This window comes from Acanthopagrus latus, chromosome 1 (genome assembly GCF_904848185.1).
Source record: "Acanthopagrus latus isolate v.2019 chromosome 1, fAcaLat1.1, whole genome shotgun sequence".
Lineage (NCBI taxonomy): Eukaryota > Metazoa > Chordata > Actinopteri > Spariformes > Sparidae > Acanthopagrus > Acanthopagrus latus.
In genome coordinates this window covers 5,607,150-5,620,584 of record NC_051039.1, presented here as the reverse complement: position 1 = coordinate 5,620,584, position 13,435 = coordinate 5,607,150, and the positions used below count along the sequence as shown (strand labels likewise).

The following is a 13,435-nucleotide window of genomic DNA, read 5'->3' as shown; positions in this document are numbered from 1 at the left end:
GATCATTTGAATTAATGCAAGAATTATTTCGTGTGTATTTACAACAAGCTGTATAAAAATGCGAGAGTACAATATAATGTTATATTAGTGAGGCTAAGTGTGATTTTTTTTTAAATATTTTTTTCTTTTTACATGCTAACCGGAAGTCCTGATCCTACTGTACGTTGCAGCAGCTGCAGCTCGACAGGTAACCATCAGACCCCAAAAGCTTATTGAACTTAACTTATTAGTTAGTCGGCATTAATATGACACATCGTTTTAATATGATGAGCATGAAAACGAGAAAGAGGTGAAAACTATATCTCAGGGTCGTTTCAATAAACTTCTCCCGAGCGACTACTTTTTTTTTCTTCTTTTTTTTTTACATGAAGGGGGGCAAATCTTCTGCTGAGGTTAGTCAAAATGTCTATTGTCTTGTTAAACGTTAGCTAGCTAAATCTGCGACGGTTGTACGGGCGGCGGTGACAGTTAGAGAAGAGATGACGTATTTTTCTCACGCCGGGTTACGTGAATCTATCGTAGCTGTTATTTGTTGTTGTTTGTTAGCATCTGTAGATTTGGAGAAGGGGGGCTACTCGCTCGCGTTAGCTAATTGCCAAGCTCAGCTGTGAACGCCATGTCAGTGGCTAGCTGGCTAATAACAGTTAGTCTGGAGGCAGAGAGCTGGTCGGTGACCGAGGAGCTGGTCACTGCCGCCGCGTCACGACTGAGACATCTCAATCAGAGGTCAAACACTGGTGTCTGTGCTGCAGGGTGCGTCTGCTCCCGGTGAGACAGATGTTATGACACCAGAAGATACCAACAGGTTAGTCAGTAAGGCTGCTGCTGCTCAACTCAGATCACAATTAATGTCCGATTTAGGTGAAGGGAGTAAAAATGTGTGCCATTAAACTAATGCTGGAATAATAATAATAGAAGAAAACATCCCCTGACTGAATCCTCGACTAATTTCTTAATAGATCATAACCAATGAGATGAATCTCATTTTAATCCATTTTGTCATTCCTTGTACAGTTCTCCCGTCTTAACTTATCAATCATCCCACACCTATGTCTCTGTTTGTGTATAATGTTTATATAGTTATAGTCATTGTTTGTTTATTATTTATTGTCAATTGTTCAATGCATGCACTTTATTCACCAAGACAAAATCCTTTCTGGTGATAAATGTGATTCTGATTCTGAATCACTTACCTTTAAATTGAATTCTTGCAATTCATTTATCTTTGTCGTGATTTTCCATTAAATTAAATTTATTTTCCAACTCTGAAGAAACAAGATATTTAACATCAAGACTGAAATAATTCAGTTAGTTTGATTAAAATCAGTCCATCGACAAGCTGGAATGTGTTTTTGAGAGCACAGTTCTTTTAACAAAAAAAATTGTATCATTACGTAAATGAAATTATTGCCACAGACACTCAATATATATGGGACCAGAGCAGTTAAATTGATTTGATAGCCCCGTATAGTCTAATACAATGAAGTTGTTTGTATTGTATTCAATAGATAGATAGATAGATAAATAGATAGATTGGATACAACAATTGTATGAATCACAGTCAAGACACATTTAAATCACACGAAATGGGGCTGTCAGAGCAGCAACTGATGAAAAGAGTTTCAAAAGAGCGGTTTCTATTTTATGTTGTTCAGGTAGGTTATTGCAGAGGGAATTAAATAATTCTTGTGGATATTTAATGTAAGGCTAGATGACCTCTTTATGGTTATTTTAAGCACATCTGATGTTGATGATCGTTAATGTACTGCTGGTCCACAGAGCAACAGAGGTTGTTGCTTAGTTGTCTACCACAGCTGTGAAGCTTTTGACCATGTTTAGCTTCATATATTGTACATTCAATCACTAAGCTATAACTTGTAAGTTGTCTGTTTGCTGACTTTTTGATTGTTGGCCTCTCCAAGGCTGTATATGTGAGGGATGGACTCCGAAAACTCAGACGACTACGGACCAGATGTGATCCTCATTGAAGATGATGAGCAAGAAATCGGATGCCTGATCAACTCTGATGGAGAAGAAGTGGATTACCCAGCTCACAGTAAGCAAATAAATAGCAATGGCAAAGTCTGATGTGAATCACTGGAAGAATAGAGCCCCATGTTGTCATTCAATCTAATATGTAACGGCCGTGTAATTAAGGCTAATATTTTGACATTTTATAGTGCTACTCCTTTTATATAGAATCATATACAAAGTCAGCATAAACATCCAGCTCCATGCATTCCCAGCAGAGCTTGACAGGCCAGTCTTATGAGGATTTGAATACTTGAAGGTGCCTGAATTCATCATATCTGACTTGCAAGCAGAGCAGCAGCAGGCTGTTCAACAAAAAATCTCTGTAGCAACCAGTTTAAACTGAGATTTCTAGAAACACGACTATGAAGGCTCAGCAAATCAGCAAATGATTGCTGCAATTCTGTTTAGCATGATAACTTTATGAAGTTAAAATATGTCAATACTGTGTTTACAGCTCTTTTCTGCAGTCCCGAAATGACAAATCAGACCCACTACGATTGGAGTTGCTTAATAAAATGTTTCTTAGTAAACTGCCATGTGTACAATACCCTATGCTTTCCTTTTAGAAGAAACTGGAAGAGAGCCAGAACCTGAACACAGCAGCTCCTATGAAGAGCCTCAGTCAGAGCCTGAGCCCGAGGAGCCGAAACAAGACCAGGCACCTCGCAGACCCAAGAAGAAATATGAATGTCTGGCCTGTGGAAAGGTGTTCTCTCACAACACCCATCTGCGACGGCACCTTGTGATTCATTCTGGGAAAAAACCTTACAAGTGCTTCATATGTGGGAGAGGATTCACCCAGAGTGGAAACCTCAAAACACACATGAAAGTTCACAGAGGTCAGAGGCAACAAGAGGCTGCTTTGTCTTCACTAAGATGCTTATCAAAAGAATTAAATGGGACACCTTCTCAACTGGTTATATCACCTTAGTACCTAGTTGCTTAATCGCTTTTTATCCGTTTAAATGACAGATGAGTTATGTAGATCTTATCTTGTACTCTCACTACAGTTTCATTATGCCAAGAACTGTTTTTTATCTTTTGAGATATACAGCAAAGAATCAGAAACTGTCTGAAATGAATGTCTTTGTTTTTTCACATAGGAGAACTACCAAAGTGGACATTAGTTAAAGAGAAGAGTCCTCCTGAAGAAACTCCTGTAGTTCATCTGTGTGGAGAGTGTGGGATGGACTTCCCTCAGAAACAGCAGCTGGAGGAACATCGCAAGAGTCACAAAAAGCCTTTTGAATGTCCTGACTGTGACAAGACATTTAAAAACGAATATTATTTTAAACTGCATAAACGTGTTCACACGGGAGAGTCCTCTTTCATCTGTTCACAGTGTGGAAAGAGTTGTGTCACAGCAGATTCCCTTAAAAAGCACGAGTTGAGACACACCGGACAAAAGAACTTTCACTGTGATCAGTGCGGGAGGTCGTTTTCACAATCCTACAACCTGAATGTGCATCTCAAGACTCACACCGGAGAGCGGCCTCACCTCTGCTCCATCTGCGGTAAAAGTTACTCCCAAGCACGTGTTCTGAAAGTTCATCTGCGTGTTCACACTGGAGAGAAACCGTACACCTGTGAGAAATGTGGAAAGTGCTTCTATTACTCTCAAGGGTATCGAGCGCATCTGAAGATCCACGACAAGAAGCCAAAACCTCCAACAAAACAGCTGGGGAGACCAAAACAACAGCTGTTATTGGTAAATGATTAATAATATCACCTGGGAATGAACAACATTCTAGTATTATATAAAGGGGAAAGTGAATATATCACGGTTCGCTTCTCTATTACCATGTGAGATAAACATCTTTCAGGTGACTGGTTAACTGACTGGCTAAGCAGTATTATAAGGTGTACAGTCACCTCCATTATTGCATAAATGTAGTGGAATATAATATTTAAGAAAATAAATCATGATAATGTGAATTGTGCTTAATCGTATTTATTTGTTTCTGTGTGTTTCTATTTCTGATTGAAATATAAGTTTGGTACAAAGGAAAAACACTTTTGCTGTGTTCTTGACAAAGGGACTTACATTTTTAGTTTCATTATATACACCAGGTTAATTTTTGTATTTTGATGTATACAAAATATAAGCTGCTGTATGCATTGGGTTATAATAAGATCACGGCTAATGGTGTTAACATTACCGGTACCTTTGTTGTGAATGTACTTTTGTATCCCAAACATGGTTGTTGAACCTTTTCTGTCATGCTCCTGTTTGAAAGCTAAAGACTGAAGTTATGAGCTTTCATCCTCCTCATGTGGAAAAGAAAAAGAACAGTAACAACAACAGTTTGAATATTATTGATAATAACATTATCTAGAACATGAACATGTGTTCTCCACACCATCTTTTTAGTCTAGTTAAAACCAGAGCATTATTTTTTGTTTTGGGTTTTTTTTTTTTTTTTTTTTTTTTACATGTTTGTGTCATCATAGCAGTAACAGTACAAATAGATGTAATTACATTGATTTTGGCTATGGTCCACAGGTCCATACATTTTTTGTAACAAAATGCAACAGATAATGCAGTTTTGTTCCAGCAGTCTTTCCTAACTCAAAATGGCTACCGTGTTTAAGGTCTTTTCTCAGGTCAGACTCTCAGTTTCTGTGCTCAGTACTTTATTTGGTCTCAGTCAGCAGATCAGCACAGATGTTTATTCTTCAGCCATATTCCAGGGATGGAGCTGAAGTCAGCGCAGGCTGAGAGGTTGTACCATTCTTCAAGGTAAATCCAATGCCTTTCCCTAAAACAGGTGAGTGATATGGTGAGTCTCTCACTGATATCCGAGCAGAGACTCTATCAGATAAATTACAACTTAACATACATTTGCAATCCTACCAAAACAGAAGACACTGCTCTCAAGAATTTACTTATCTTATTTACTCCCCCCTCCCCTCCATACTTGGTCCAACCCAGTGATTTCACTGATGATGTCAGCTGTGTATAACTGCCGGAAGTAGTCGGGTACCTCAGGTCGGATACGCCACAGTCGCACGTATAGCGGGTATGGTAAGGAGCAAAGACAGAAACTTACGGAATGTAGAACTGAACTGATACACAATGAGTGAACTTAATGTGGCGGCGTGGACATTAAAAGCGGCGTGAATGAACTGTGATGTGCAGACCGTCACTTTTTGAAGTGGCAGTGGGCAAATCCATCGCAAATCTCTCTGCGTCTGTGATTGGATGTGGGCAACGCCAACGTTCCATTGCTAATCCTTCCGCCTCTATGATTGGCTGTAGGCAACGCGAACGTTCAATTGCGTATTTGTCCGCCTCTGCCATTGGCTAGTTAGATGCTAGCTACGCTCACACATAAGGCAAGTTTATTTGTATACACAAGGCAGCTCAAAGTGCTTTACAAGGCTATACATTTATATTAAATGACATTAAATATTGCATTCAACAAACAAAAAATGGCAAACACACATTTTGTTTAAAGAAGGCTTTTTATTAAATATTGTCTGTGACATACCCTGTTTCAATTATTTTATTTCAACCATAATAATTATAATTATAAACAGGTTACCTGCAACACTGCTCAAACCCAAGTCTGCCCAGCAGCCATTGCTACATTACAAACTACTTGAGGCCACGCCCATCTTCAACCTCGGTCTTCATTATATGTAAATAATATTGCCTACTGCAGGAATACTTGTCGATGTTTTACCCAGAAATCTTGGGGTAATGCAAAACTAGAGACCATTTTGCGATGGGATCACGCTGACGCCACGACCCCCATCAGCATGGTGACATTCCAACCCAGGACTCAGGCTTTATTTTGATCTCATCTCCACACCTGTACATTTTTTTACTGCATCAAAACAAACATGACCCAAGGCTGTAATATGGGGGGCCCCTTTGCTCAGACCATGTGCCATCTTCAGCCTCGACTACACACCTTTTAAGTTTCATTACTGTTTCTTACACAGCTGTGATGCTATAACGATGTCATAAATCTCTCCACAAACAGAGACAAATTAAAACCTACCAAAATAGGCTCACAAGGTGAAAACAATACCAGTCGACACTGTCATGGCCGGAAGTAATTGTGTCTGCAAGTTGCAGATATTTGATGGAAGTAAAGGTAAAACAAACAATTAACAGATTTTGTTAAATACACAGTATGAGCAATACAGCACTGATGGTAAAAATAGCATTTTTTCAACACATGTTGATAATCTCTCATGGTCACTTAACCTTCAATTCAGGCAAAACATGTGGCAAAACAGCATAATAATGATAATAATAATAATAATAATAATAATAATAATAATAATAATAATGCCATTTATTTAAAGCCTCCTCTCAAAGCCCTCAAGGACACCGCACATAACAACAATATATCAAAAATCAGGAAACATTTGAACTACCATAGTGCTGCAGAGGTGTCCCAGCCTGCAAATCTTGTTTTCCTGATGTAAGATAAAATAACAAAAAAGTGAAAAATCTCACATCATAATGATCTAAATATTTTTTCCGTGAAAATGAAAATTGTATTGAAATATTTTTGTCTGCCTCACCTGTAAATCTTGTGGAACTGTTTTGCTTTATATAGTCCGTCATTAGCATTGACTTGTAAGCTGGTTGTTTACTGACTCTTGATTGTTTACATGTACAAGGTTTTACATTTGAGAGATGGACCCTGAAAACTCAGAGGACTTTGGACCGGACGTGATCCTCATCGAGGATGATGAACAAGAAATCGGAGGCCTGATCAACTCTGATGGAGAAGAAGTGGATTTCCCAGATCTCAGTAAGTAAATAAATTGGAACAAAGCTTAAAAAGTAGCATAATACTGAGTGACAGGAAGGTAAAGCCCTGTGTATGTTGTTATGTTATCTAGTCTTGTAATCAACACTAACATTGTGAGACTTAATATTTATGTATATAAAAACAAGACATTGTCTGGGCTAATTCTGTAGTTTATTTTATTATATAGAATCATTATACACAGTCAGCATAAACATCCAGCTTTATGCATTCCCAGCAAAGCTCAACAGGTCAGTCTTAGATGAGGATGAGGAAAGAGTTAAAGAGAGATTGCCAGGAACATGATTCAGAATAAACACTGATGTTTCTCTCCTCACTGCTGCGTGTGTAAATAAGCAACTGTTTAACAACTGTGTTCTTCATATTTACTTAATGACAGGATGTCAACGTTGTGCTTACAGCTTGTTTCTGCTGAAGTGACAAGTCCATGTTCCTGAAAAAGTCATCACCATGTGTACACTACTTTGTGTTTTATTCGTAGAAGAACCAGTTAGTGAGCCAGAACCTGAACAGAGCAGCTCCCATGAAGAGCGTCAGCAAAAGCCAGAGGAGCCAAAACAAGACAGAGGGGCTCGCAGAGCCAAGAAGAAATACGAATGTCCGACCTGTGGAAGATTTTTCCCTCACAACACCGCTCTGCAGCGACACCTAGTGGTTCACTCGGGAAAAAGACCGTATAAGTGTTTCATATGTGGGAGAGGGTTCACCCAGAGTGGAAACCTCAAAACACACATGAAAGTTCACAGAGGTCAGTGTTTTACTGAAACTGTTTGCTCTCAATTGTTGTTTTTCAGTCAGTTGTTGTTTTTTTTTTACAATTGAATACGATTTAAGTTATGTAGATCTGATTTTGTACTTTTCCTGCGGTGTTGTTATGCTAAAAACAACTTATCTTTAAAGCCTCTGCAACGGTGACAGCCAGCTCCATCTGCCTGTGCCATTCTTGTGAACTTGATAGCGCAGGAACACCTGGAGAGAATTTCATTCCATCTGGCATGAACATCCACCTGGACTCAAGGCGAAATGATCAAATTTTGGTATTCAAAGGTCAAATTCACTGTGACAACAAAAAAGCTCATTTTAACAAATGTTTAATAGGATAAATCGATGAAGTGATGATATTTTATTTCCAAATTGTCAGAGATCCGTTTCCCAGTGGCATAATCTTCTGCTTTCTGGCCATTATTTAACACCATAACTCTGGTCAGATACTGAATTGTGCCACTAATCTCTGGCTGCCCACCTTGAAACTGTGGTGATGGGACAGATTTTCTGCTGCTGGGTCAAAAATTTGTTCTTGGGTCAGTTTGTACCCTCTTTGCAGGACTGTCCATTTTTGAAGTTTTGAAGTCTTTACTGCATTTATTGTTACTCTTCACTGTCATAGTCATGAACACAAGACATTATAAATACTAGACAGTGTTTAGGGTCTGATGTGATGCCAATGCTGAAGTTCCTTAAACCTGCATTCTCTCTAATGGCCTGCAGAGGGCGACTCTTCCTAAATAAGTCAATATGTATGTAAGCTCTTGAGAAAGTGACCCTCTTTCTCTCGATATTGTGTCTCAGTAAACAGTTTCCTAATCAGTTTAAGGTCGAAATCGCTAGCTTAATGTCACCCTCAATAAAAAATGATCGTTTGTTTTGTGGATTTTTGCCTGAAACAGACAATAAGGCAGGGAATGCTTTCTGGTAGGTTACCTTGTTATTGACAAGTCAGGTTTGCAGTCAGATCCAATCTTGTCCAACCTTGTGTCCAAATACGGTCACTTATGGCTCCAACAAAACAAGATGGTGAGCTACTAAAGAATGAGACCTTGGCAGTTTTTGCAAATGTATTTTGCTCATGCAAGACAAACCACTGATTACAGTGATTCTATCCATATTTTGTTGTGAAATGCAATGCTTCAGCTGCTTATGTGACTGTGCTTTAAAATGCAAAACTGTCTGAAAACAAATGTCTTTGTTTGTTTGACAGGAGAGCTACCAAAGTGGACATTAGTTCAAGAGAAGCGGCCTCCTGAAGAAACTCCTGTGGTTCATGTGTGTGGAGATTGTGGGATGGACTTCCCTCAGAAACAGCAGCTGGAGGAACATCGCAAGACTCACAAAAAACCTTTCGCATGCCCTGACTGTGACAAAAGATTCAAAAACGAATATTATTTTCAGCTGCATAAGCGAGTTCACTCAGGAGAGTCACTGTTCATCTGTTCGGAGTGCGGAAAGAGTTTTGTTACAGTCGGTTCTCTTAAAACACACGAGTTGACGCACACTGGAGAGAAGAACTTCCACTGTGATCAGTGTGGGAAGTCGTTCTCACAGTCCGCCCACCTCCGCTTGCACCTTGAGACTCACACCAGAGCGCGGCCTCACCTCTGCTCCATCTGCGGAAAGAGTTACTCCAGAGCATTTGTCCTGAAAGTTCACCTGCGAGTTCACACTGGAGAGAAACCGTACACTTGTGAGAAATGTGGAAAGTGCTTCTATTACTGTCAAGGGTATCGAGCGCATCTGAAGATCCACGACAAGAAGCCGAAACCTCCGACAAAACCACGAGGTCGACCGAAACAACTGATGTTAGTGGTAAATGACCAATAATGGTGAACTGACAGCAGTGTGAGATTATATAAAGGGTAAAAGTACATTGAGAACAGTTTGCTTCTCTATTAACATGTGAAATAAACATCTTCTATATGACTGAAGTGATTGGCAGAGCAATATGACACTAATTACACGTATTACATGGTGTATAGTTAGCTCCATTATTACAAAGTTGTATTGGATGTCAGTATTTAAGACAGTAAATCACTATATTGTAAACCATTGTTAGTTACATTTGTTTGTGTGTCTGTATTTGTGATCACTTTATAAACTGATATATTACAAAGGAAGAAGATATTACTGCACTGATGAGGGAAAAAATGTAATCACTTAATATATTCATTTTTTCTTTTTGGTCAGACTTTTTACATCTTAGTACTCAAAATATAAGCTGCTTCATGGATTATATTGAGCATTACAGTGTTGACATCACTTCCACCATTTTCTTTACCCAAATTATGGCTATCAGATATTTTCTGTCATGCCCCTACAAGTAAGCTGAATAACTAGAATTTTATTGAAATACCATCATCAAGAATAAAACTGCATTTTTAAAAAATCTTTATCGAAGGCATTTTGTCATGTTGAAGCAGGAAATGCACAGGCAGATGTATAAACAGTAATCATGGTTGCATCCATTCATGAATGCTCAGTATCATGGTTGTGTCTAAGCAGAGAAGCCCAGATGTTTTATTCCTCAGTCATGTCCTTCAGTTCCTCCAGAATGATCCTGAGGCATCTCCAGGTGTGTTCTGCCCCTGAGCGTGTCACCGGTCCAACCTGCCTGGAAAACGTTAAGATGGAGGGAGTTATGATCACTGAAGACATTAAGACATTCTTAAATAAAATTATGAATTAAACCTGTTTCTCTTAGTGTTTTTGACCCAAAGAGAAAGCTGTCACTTCAGATTTTCCCCATCAAGGGACACTCCCATCAACAAGAGTCAATTTAGGCTGTACCACTCCTTCAGATAAGTCCAATACCTTTCCTGAAAACACTTAAGCGATACATTAATTAATTCTAACTAGCATCCACGTATAAAATAATTTCATATAGTCTGTAGTGTGACATACATTTGCAAGATACATAAACAGATAACAATGTACATCAATTACTTGCGTAATCAATTTTTAACTCCCCCCATACTTGGTCTAACCCAGTGAGCTCGCTGATGATGCCGGAAGTAGTCGGATAACTGCTTGCCGGAGTCTGACGGCGTATAACGGTTATGGTAAGTATCAAATAAAGAGGCCTGCTGAACTGAACCCATGAACATTAAGTTGACTCAAAGTGGCAGAAAGCAACATGAACAATACAAACTGAAATGTGACGTGCGGGGAAACGTAAACACTCCATCGCAAATCCTTGCGCCTCTGATGGCTAGTTAGATGCTAGCTAAGTGGCTATTTAACTGTTTGATTCAGAGAGTTTAAAATAATAATAATAATACGAAAGTTACGACTCAAAGATAGCAGACAGGCACATATGTGACCACTCATTTTATTTTTTTTAATGGAAGTTTTCTGTAAATATTGTCTGTGGCAGTGGTAACTTTTAATTTCCACCAAAATTATGACAAATAGATGATATTGCGAGCCCTTCACGTTCCGATCCGTGACTTATCAGTAGTCATTACTATGTTATTAAGAGTGCTTCGTTTCTACTATGTTATTACATGATCAGGTTGATAAAAATCTGTCCAGAGAAAGATGTGTTTCTCCAGGACCATGAATGTTGGCCAGGGGTACAAAGAAGAGGAGGGCATCATGTCCCCACTTCAGACACCTTTCCTCAGACTTTAACCAGCTGAAGTCGTGTTTACTGTAAACAAACCCGATGCAAAACTAGACACCAACCAGCAGTGGGATCACACCAGTCGTAATGTTAAAATGTTGACATTCTTACACATGACAGCTGTAGTCATTGCGACATTATTACCTGGGTATTCAGTACTTGGGGGTCAAACCACACCCATCTCCAAAGTCTGTCTTCATTTTGATCTCAACCTCACTTGTTAAGTTTTCCAACAAATGAACGTGGACCAGACCGGGGGGCCATGCCCCTGATTTATGTCCTGTTTGCTCGGACCACAACCCTCTTCGGACTCAGCTTTTATTTTGATCTCAACTACACACTTGTACACCATAAATCTATAGTGAAAACAAACCATTGATAAGCATGGGTAAAGTGATTGTGCTGATGGTGAAAATGGGGACAAATGCACAAAGACACATAATAATTTCTCATGGTCACATAAGTTTTCTGTTAACTGACTCTTGATTGTTTACTTCTGCAAGGTCGTTTATTTGAGAGATGGACCCTGAAAACTCAGAGGACTCGGGATCAGATGTGATCCCTGAGGAGGAGGAGGAGGAGGAAGAGGAGGAGGAAGAAACGCACGAAATTGGAGGCTTGATCAACTCTGATGGAGAAGTGGATTTCCCAGATCTCAGTGAGCAAATAAATTGGGACAGAGTAAAAGACAGAAAAAAACAAAAAAACAAGACACACACACAAAAAAACAAAACCCTATTTATGTTGTCATGTATTCTAGTCTTGTAATAAATTCTAATGTTGTGAAACTGTATAAATAAAAACAAGACATCTAGTCTGAGCTACTTCTGTTTTTTTTTCATTATTTAGAATTATTATACAAAGTCAGCATAAACAACCAGCTTTATGCATTACCAGCAAAGCTCAACAGGTCGATCTTATATGAGGATTAGTTAAAGAGATATTGCCAGAGAAATAAGTAAATAAGTGGCAACTGTTTGTTAACAATTTGTCTGCCATATTTAATTTATGAGGTCATTCTGTGCCAATGTTGTGCTTACAGATTGTTTCTGCCTCCCCGAACTGACAGAGCGTTCCTGCTAATATTAGAGTTGTTTATTAACTCCTCCTCAGAAAACATTGCCATGTGTACACTACCCAATGTTTTTCCATGTCTTTCTAGAAGAAACTGTTAGTGAGCCAGTACCTGAACACTGCATCCCTTATGAAGAGCCCCAGGAAGAGTCTGCGGAGCGAAAACAAGACCAGGGACCTCGCAGACCCAAAAAGAAATACGAATGTCCGACCTGTGGAAGATTTTTCCCTAACAACGCCTCTCTGCAGCGACACCTTGTGATTCACTCAGGGAAAAAACCTTTCAAGTGCTTCATATGTGGAAGAGGATTCACTCAGAGTGGGAACCTCAAAACACACATGAAAGTTCACAGAGGTCAGAGGCATCAAGAGGCTGCTTTGTCTTTAATTCTATGTTGTTTGTTTGTTTAGTTAGATGCTTGTGTGCTCTTGGCTGCCCACCTTAAAACTGCAGCTTGAAGATGAAGATGTCAATCAGTCCTCTGTGCTCCACCTGTAAAGATAGTCTCAGTAAAGACAGCATGTTTCTCACTGGAAATTATTCACTGGAATCAAACATTTCAACCTAGTGATAACCTCAATTTCACCAAAAAAAAGCACACTCCAGGTATGGAAATTGAAGCCAATGCAGAAGTTCCTTAAACCAGCTTTCTTTCTGATGGCCAGCAGAGGGCGACTCTACTGGTTTCAGAAAAGAAGTCCATTGTATGTAAGCCTATGAGATAATGACCACACGCCTCACTTGATTTATTACCTCAGTAAACAGTTTCCAAATGAGTTTATGGTCTCAATCGTTAGTATTTTTGTGTATTTCTATACAGTATGATGTCAGGTTGTCCTTGGATTCTCTGTCAGATCTTCAGCTCCACCATCTCATCCTTAAATGTTTTTTAAGGTTGCTTTTTTCCTCCAAAAAAACAAAATAGCAATCTACAATTTCCTGTTGAATATTTCTCTGTCCTATTGAAAAAAGGCACAAAAAAGTCCTTCCATATTATAAATGTGGTTGTCAGAGCTTGGTGACATAGTAAACACTGTCAGGGCTACTAGATAAACTACTGCATCAGGTAAATGAGCTGTTAACGTGCTAGTTAGCTGATAATCAGTCACAGCAAAAGATATATTTGTACTCCTTTCTCAT

The 13,435-nt window shown here is 39.0% G+C and overlaps 3 protein-coding genes across 7 annotated transcripts in view; all 3 read left to right on the top strand.

Moving 5' to 3' along the window:
* LOC119025850 (zinc finger protein Xfin-like) overlaps positions 1-13,435 on the top strand; it is a 31,787-nt gene that overhangs the window by 10,142 nt on the left and 8,210 nt on the right. Inside the window, exons 14-20 of the mRNA XM_037109890.1 lie at positions 1,958-2,056; positions 2,601-2,740; positions 6,689-6,806; positions 7,306-7,498; positions 10,587-10,657; positions 11,735-11,878; positions 12,383-12,649. Of these exons, the coding sequence (XP_036965785.1) occupies positions 1,958-2,056; positions 2,601-2,740; positions 6,689-6,806; positions 7,306-7,498; positions 10,587-10,657; positions 11,735-11,878; positions 12,383-12,649 (1,032 nt within the window). The remainder of the gene's footprint in view (positions 1-1,957; positions 2,057-2,600; positions 2,741-6,688; positions 6,807-7,305; positions 7,499-10,586; positions 10,658-11,734; positions 11,879-12,382; positions 12,650-13,435) is intronic.
* Positions 46-3,974, top strand: LOC119017314 (zinc finger protein 239-like). 4 transcript variants are annotated; one of them, XM_037093967.1, is made up of 5 exons: positions 194-392; positions 753-805; positions 1,923-2,056; positions 2,601-2,873; positions 3,138-3,974. In XM_037093967.1, exons 3-5 carry the CDS (start codon positions 1,939-1,941, stop codon positions 3,752-3,754), a joined length of 1,008 nt encoding a protein of 335 aa, XP_036949862.1. In that variant the 5' UTR covers positions 194-392; positions 753-805; positions 1,923-1,938; the 3' UTR covers positions 3,755-3,974. The 4 variants fall into 4 exon arrangements, with proteins under 4 accessions (XP_036949866.1, XP_036949862.1, XP_036949858.1 ...); XM_037093971.1 differs by lacking the exons at positions 194-392; positions 753-805 and adding an exon at positions 46-187; XM_037093963.1 differs by lacking the exon at positions 753-805.
* LOC119017342 (zinc finger protein 239-like) lies at positions 4,965-9,649 on the top strand. 2 transcript variants are annotated; one of them, XM_037093987.1, is made up of 4 exons: positions 4,965-5,054; positions 6,673-6,806; positions 7,306-7,572; positions 8,803-9,649. In XM_037093987.1, exons 2-4 carry the CDS (start codon positions 6,689-6,691, stop codon positions 9,420-9,422), a joined length of 1,005 nt encoding a protein of 334 aa, XP_036949882.1. In that variant the 5' UTR covers positions 4,965-5,054; positions 6,673-6,688; the 3' UTR covers positions 9,423-9,649. The 2 variants fall into 2 exon arrangements, with proteins under 2 accessions (XP_036949882.1, XP_036949892.1); XM_037093997.1 differs by having other exon boundaries at positions 4,967-5,059.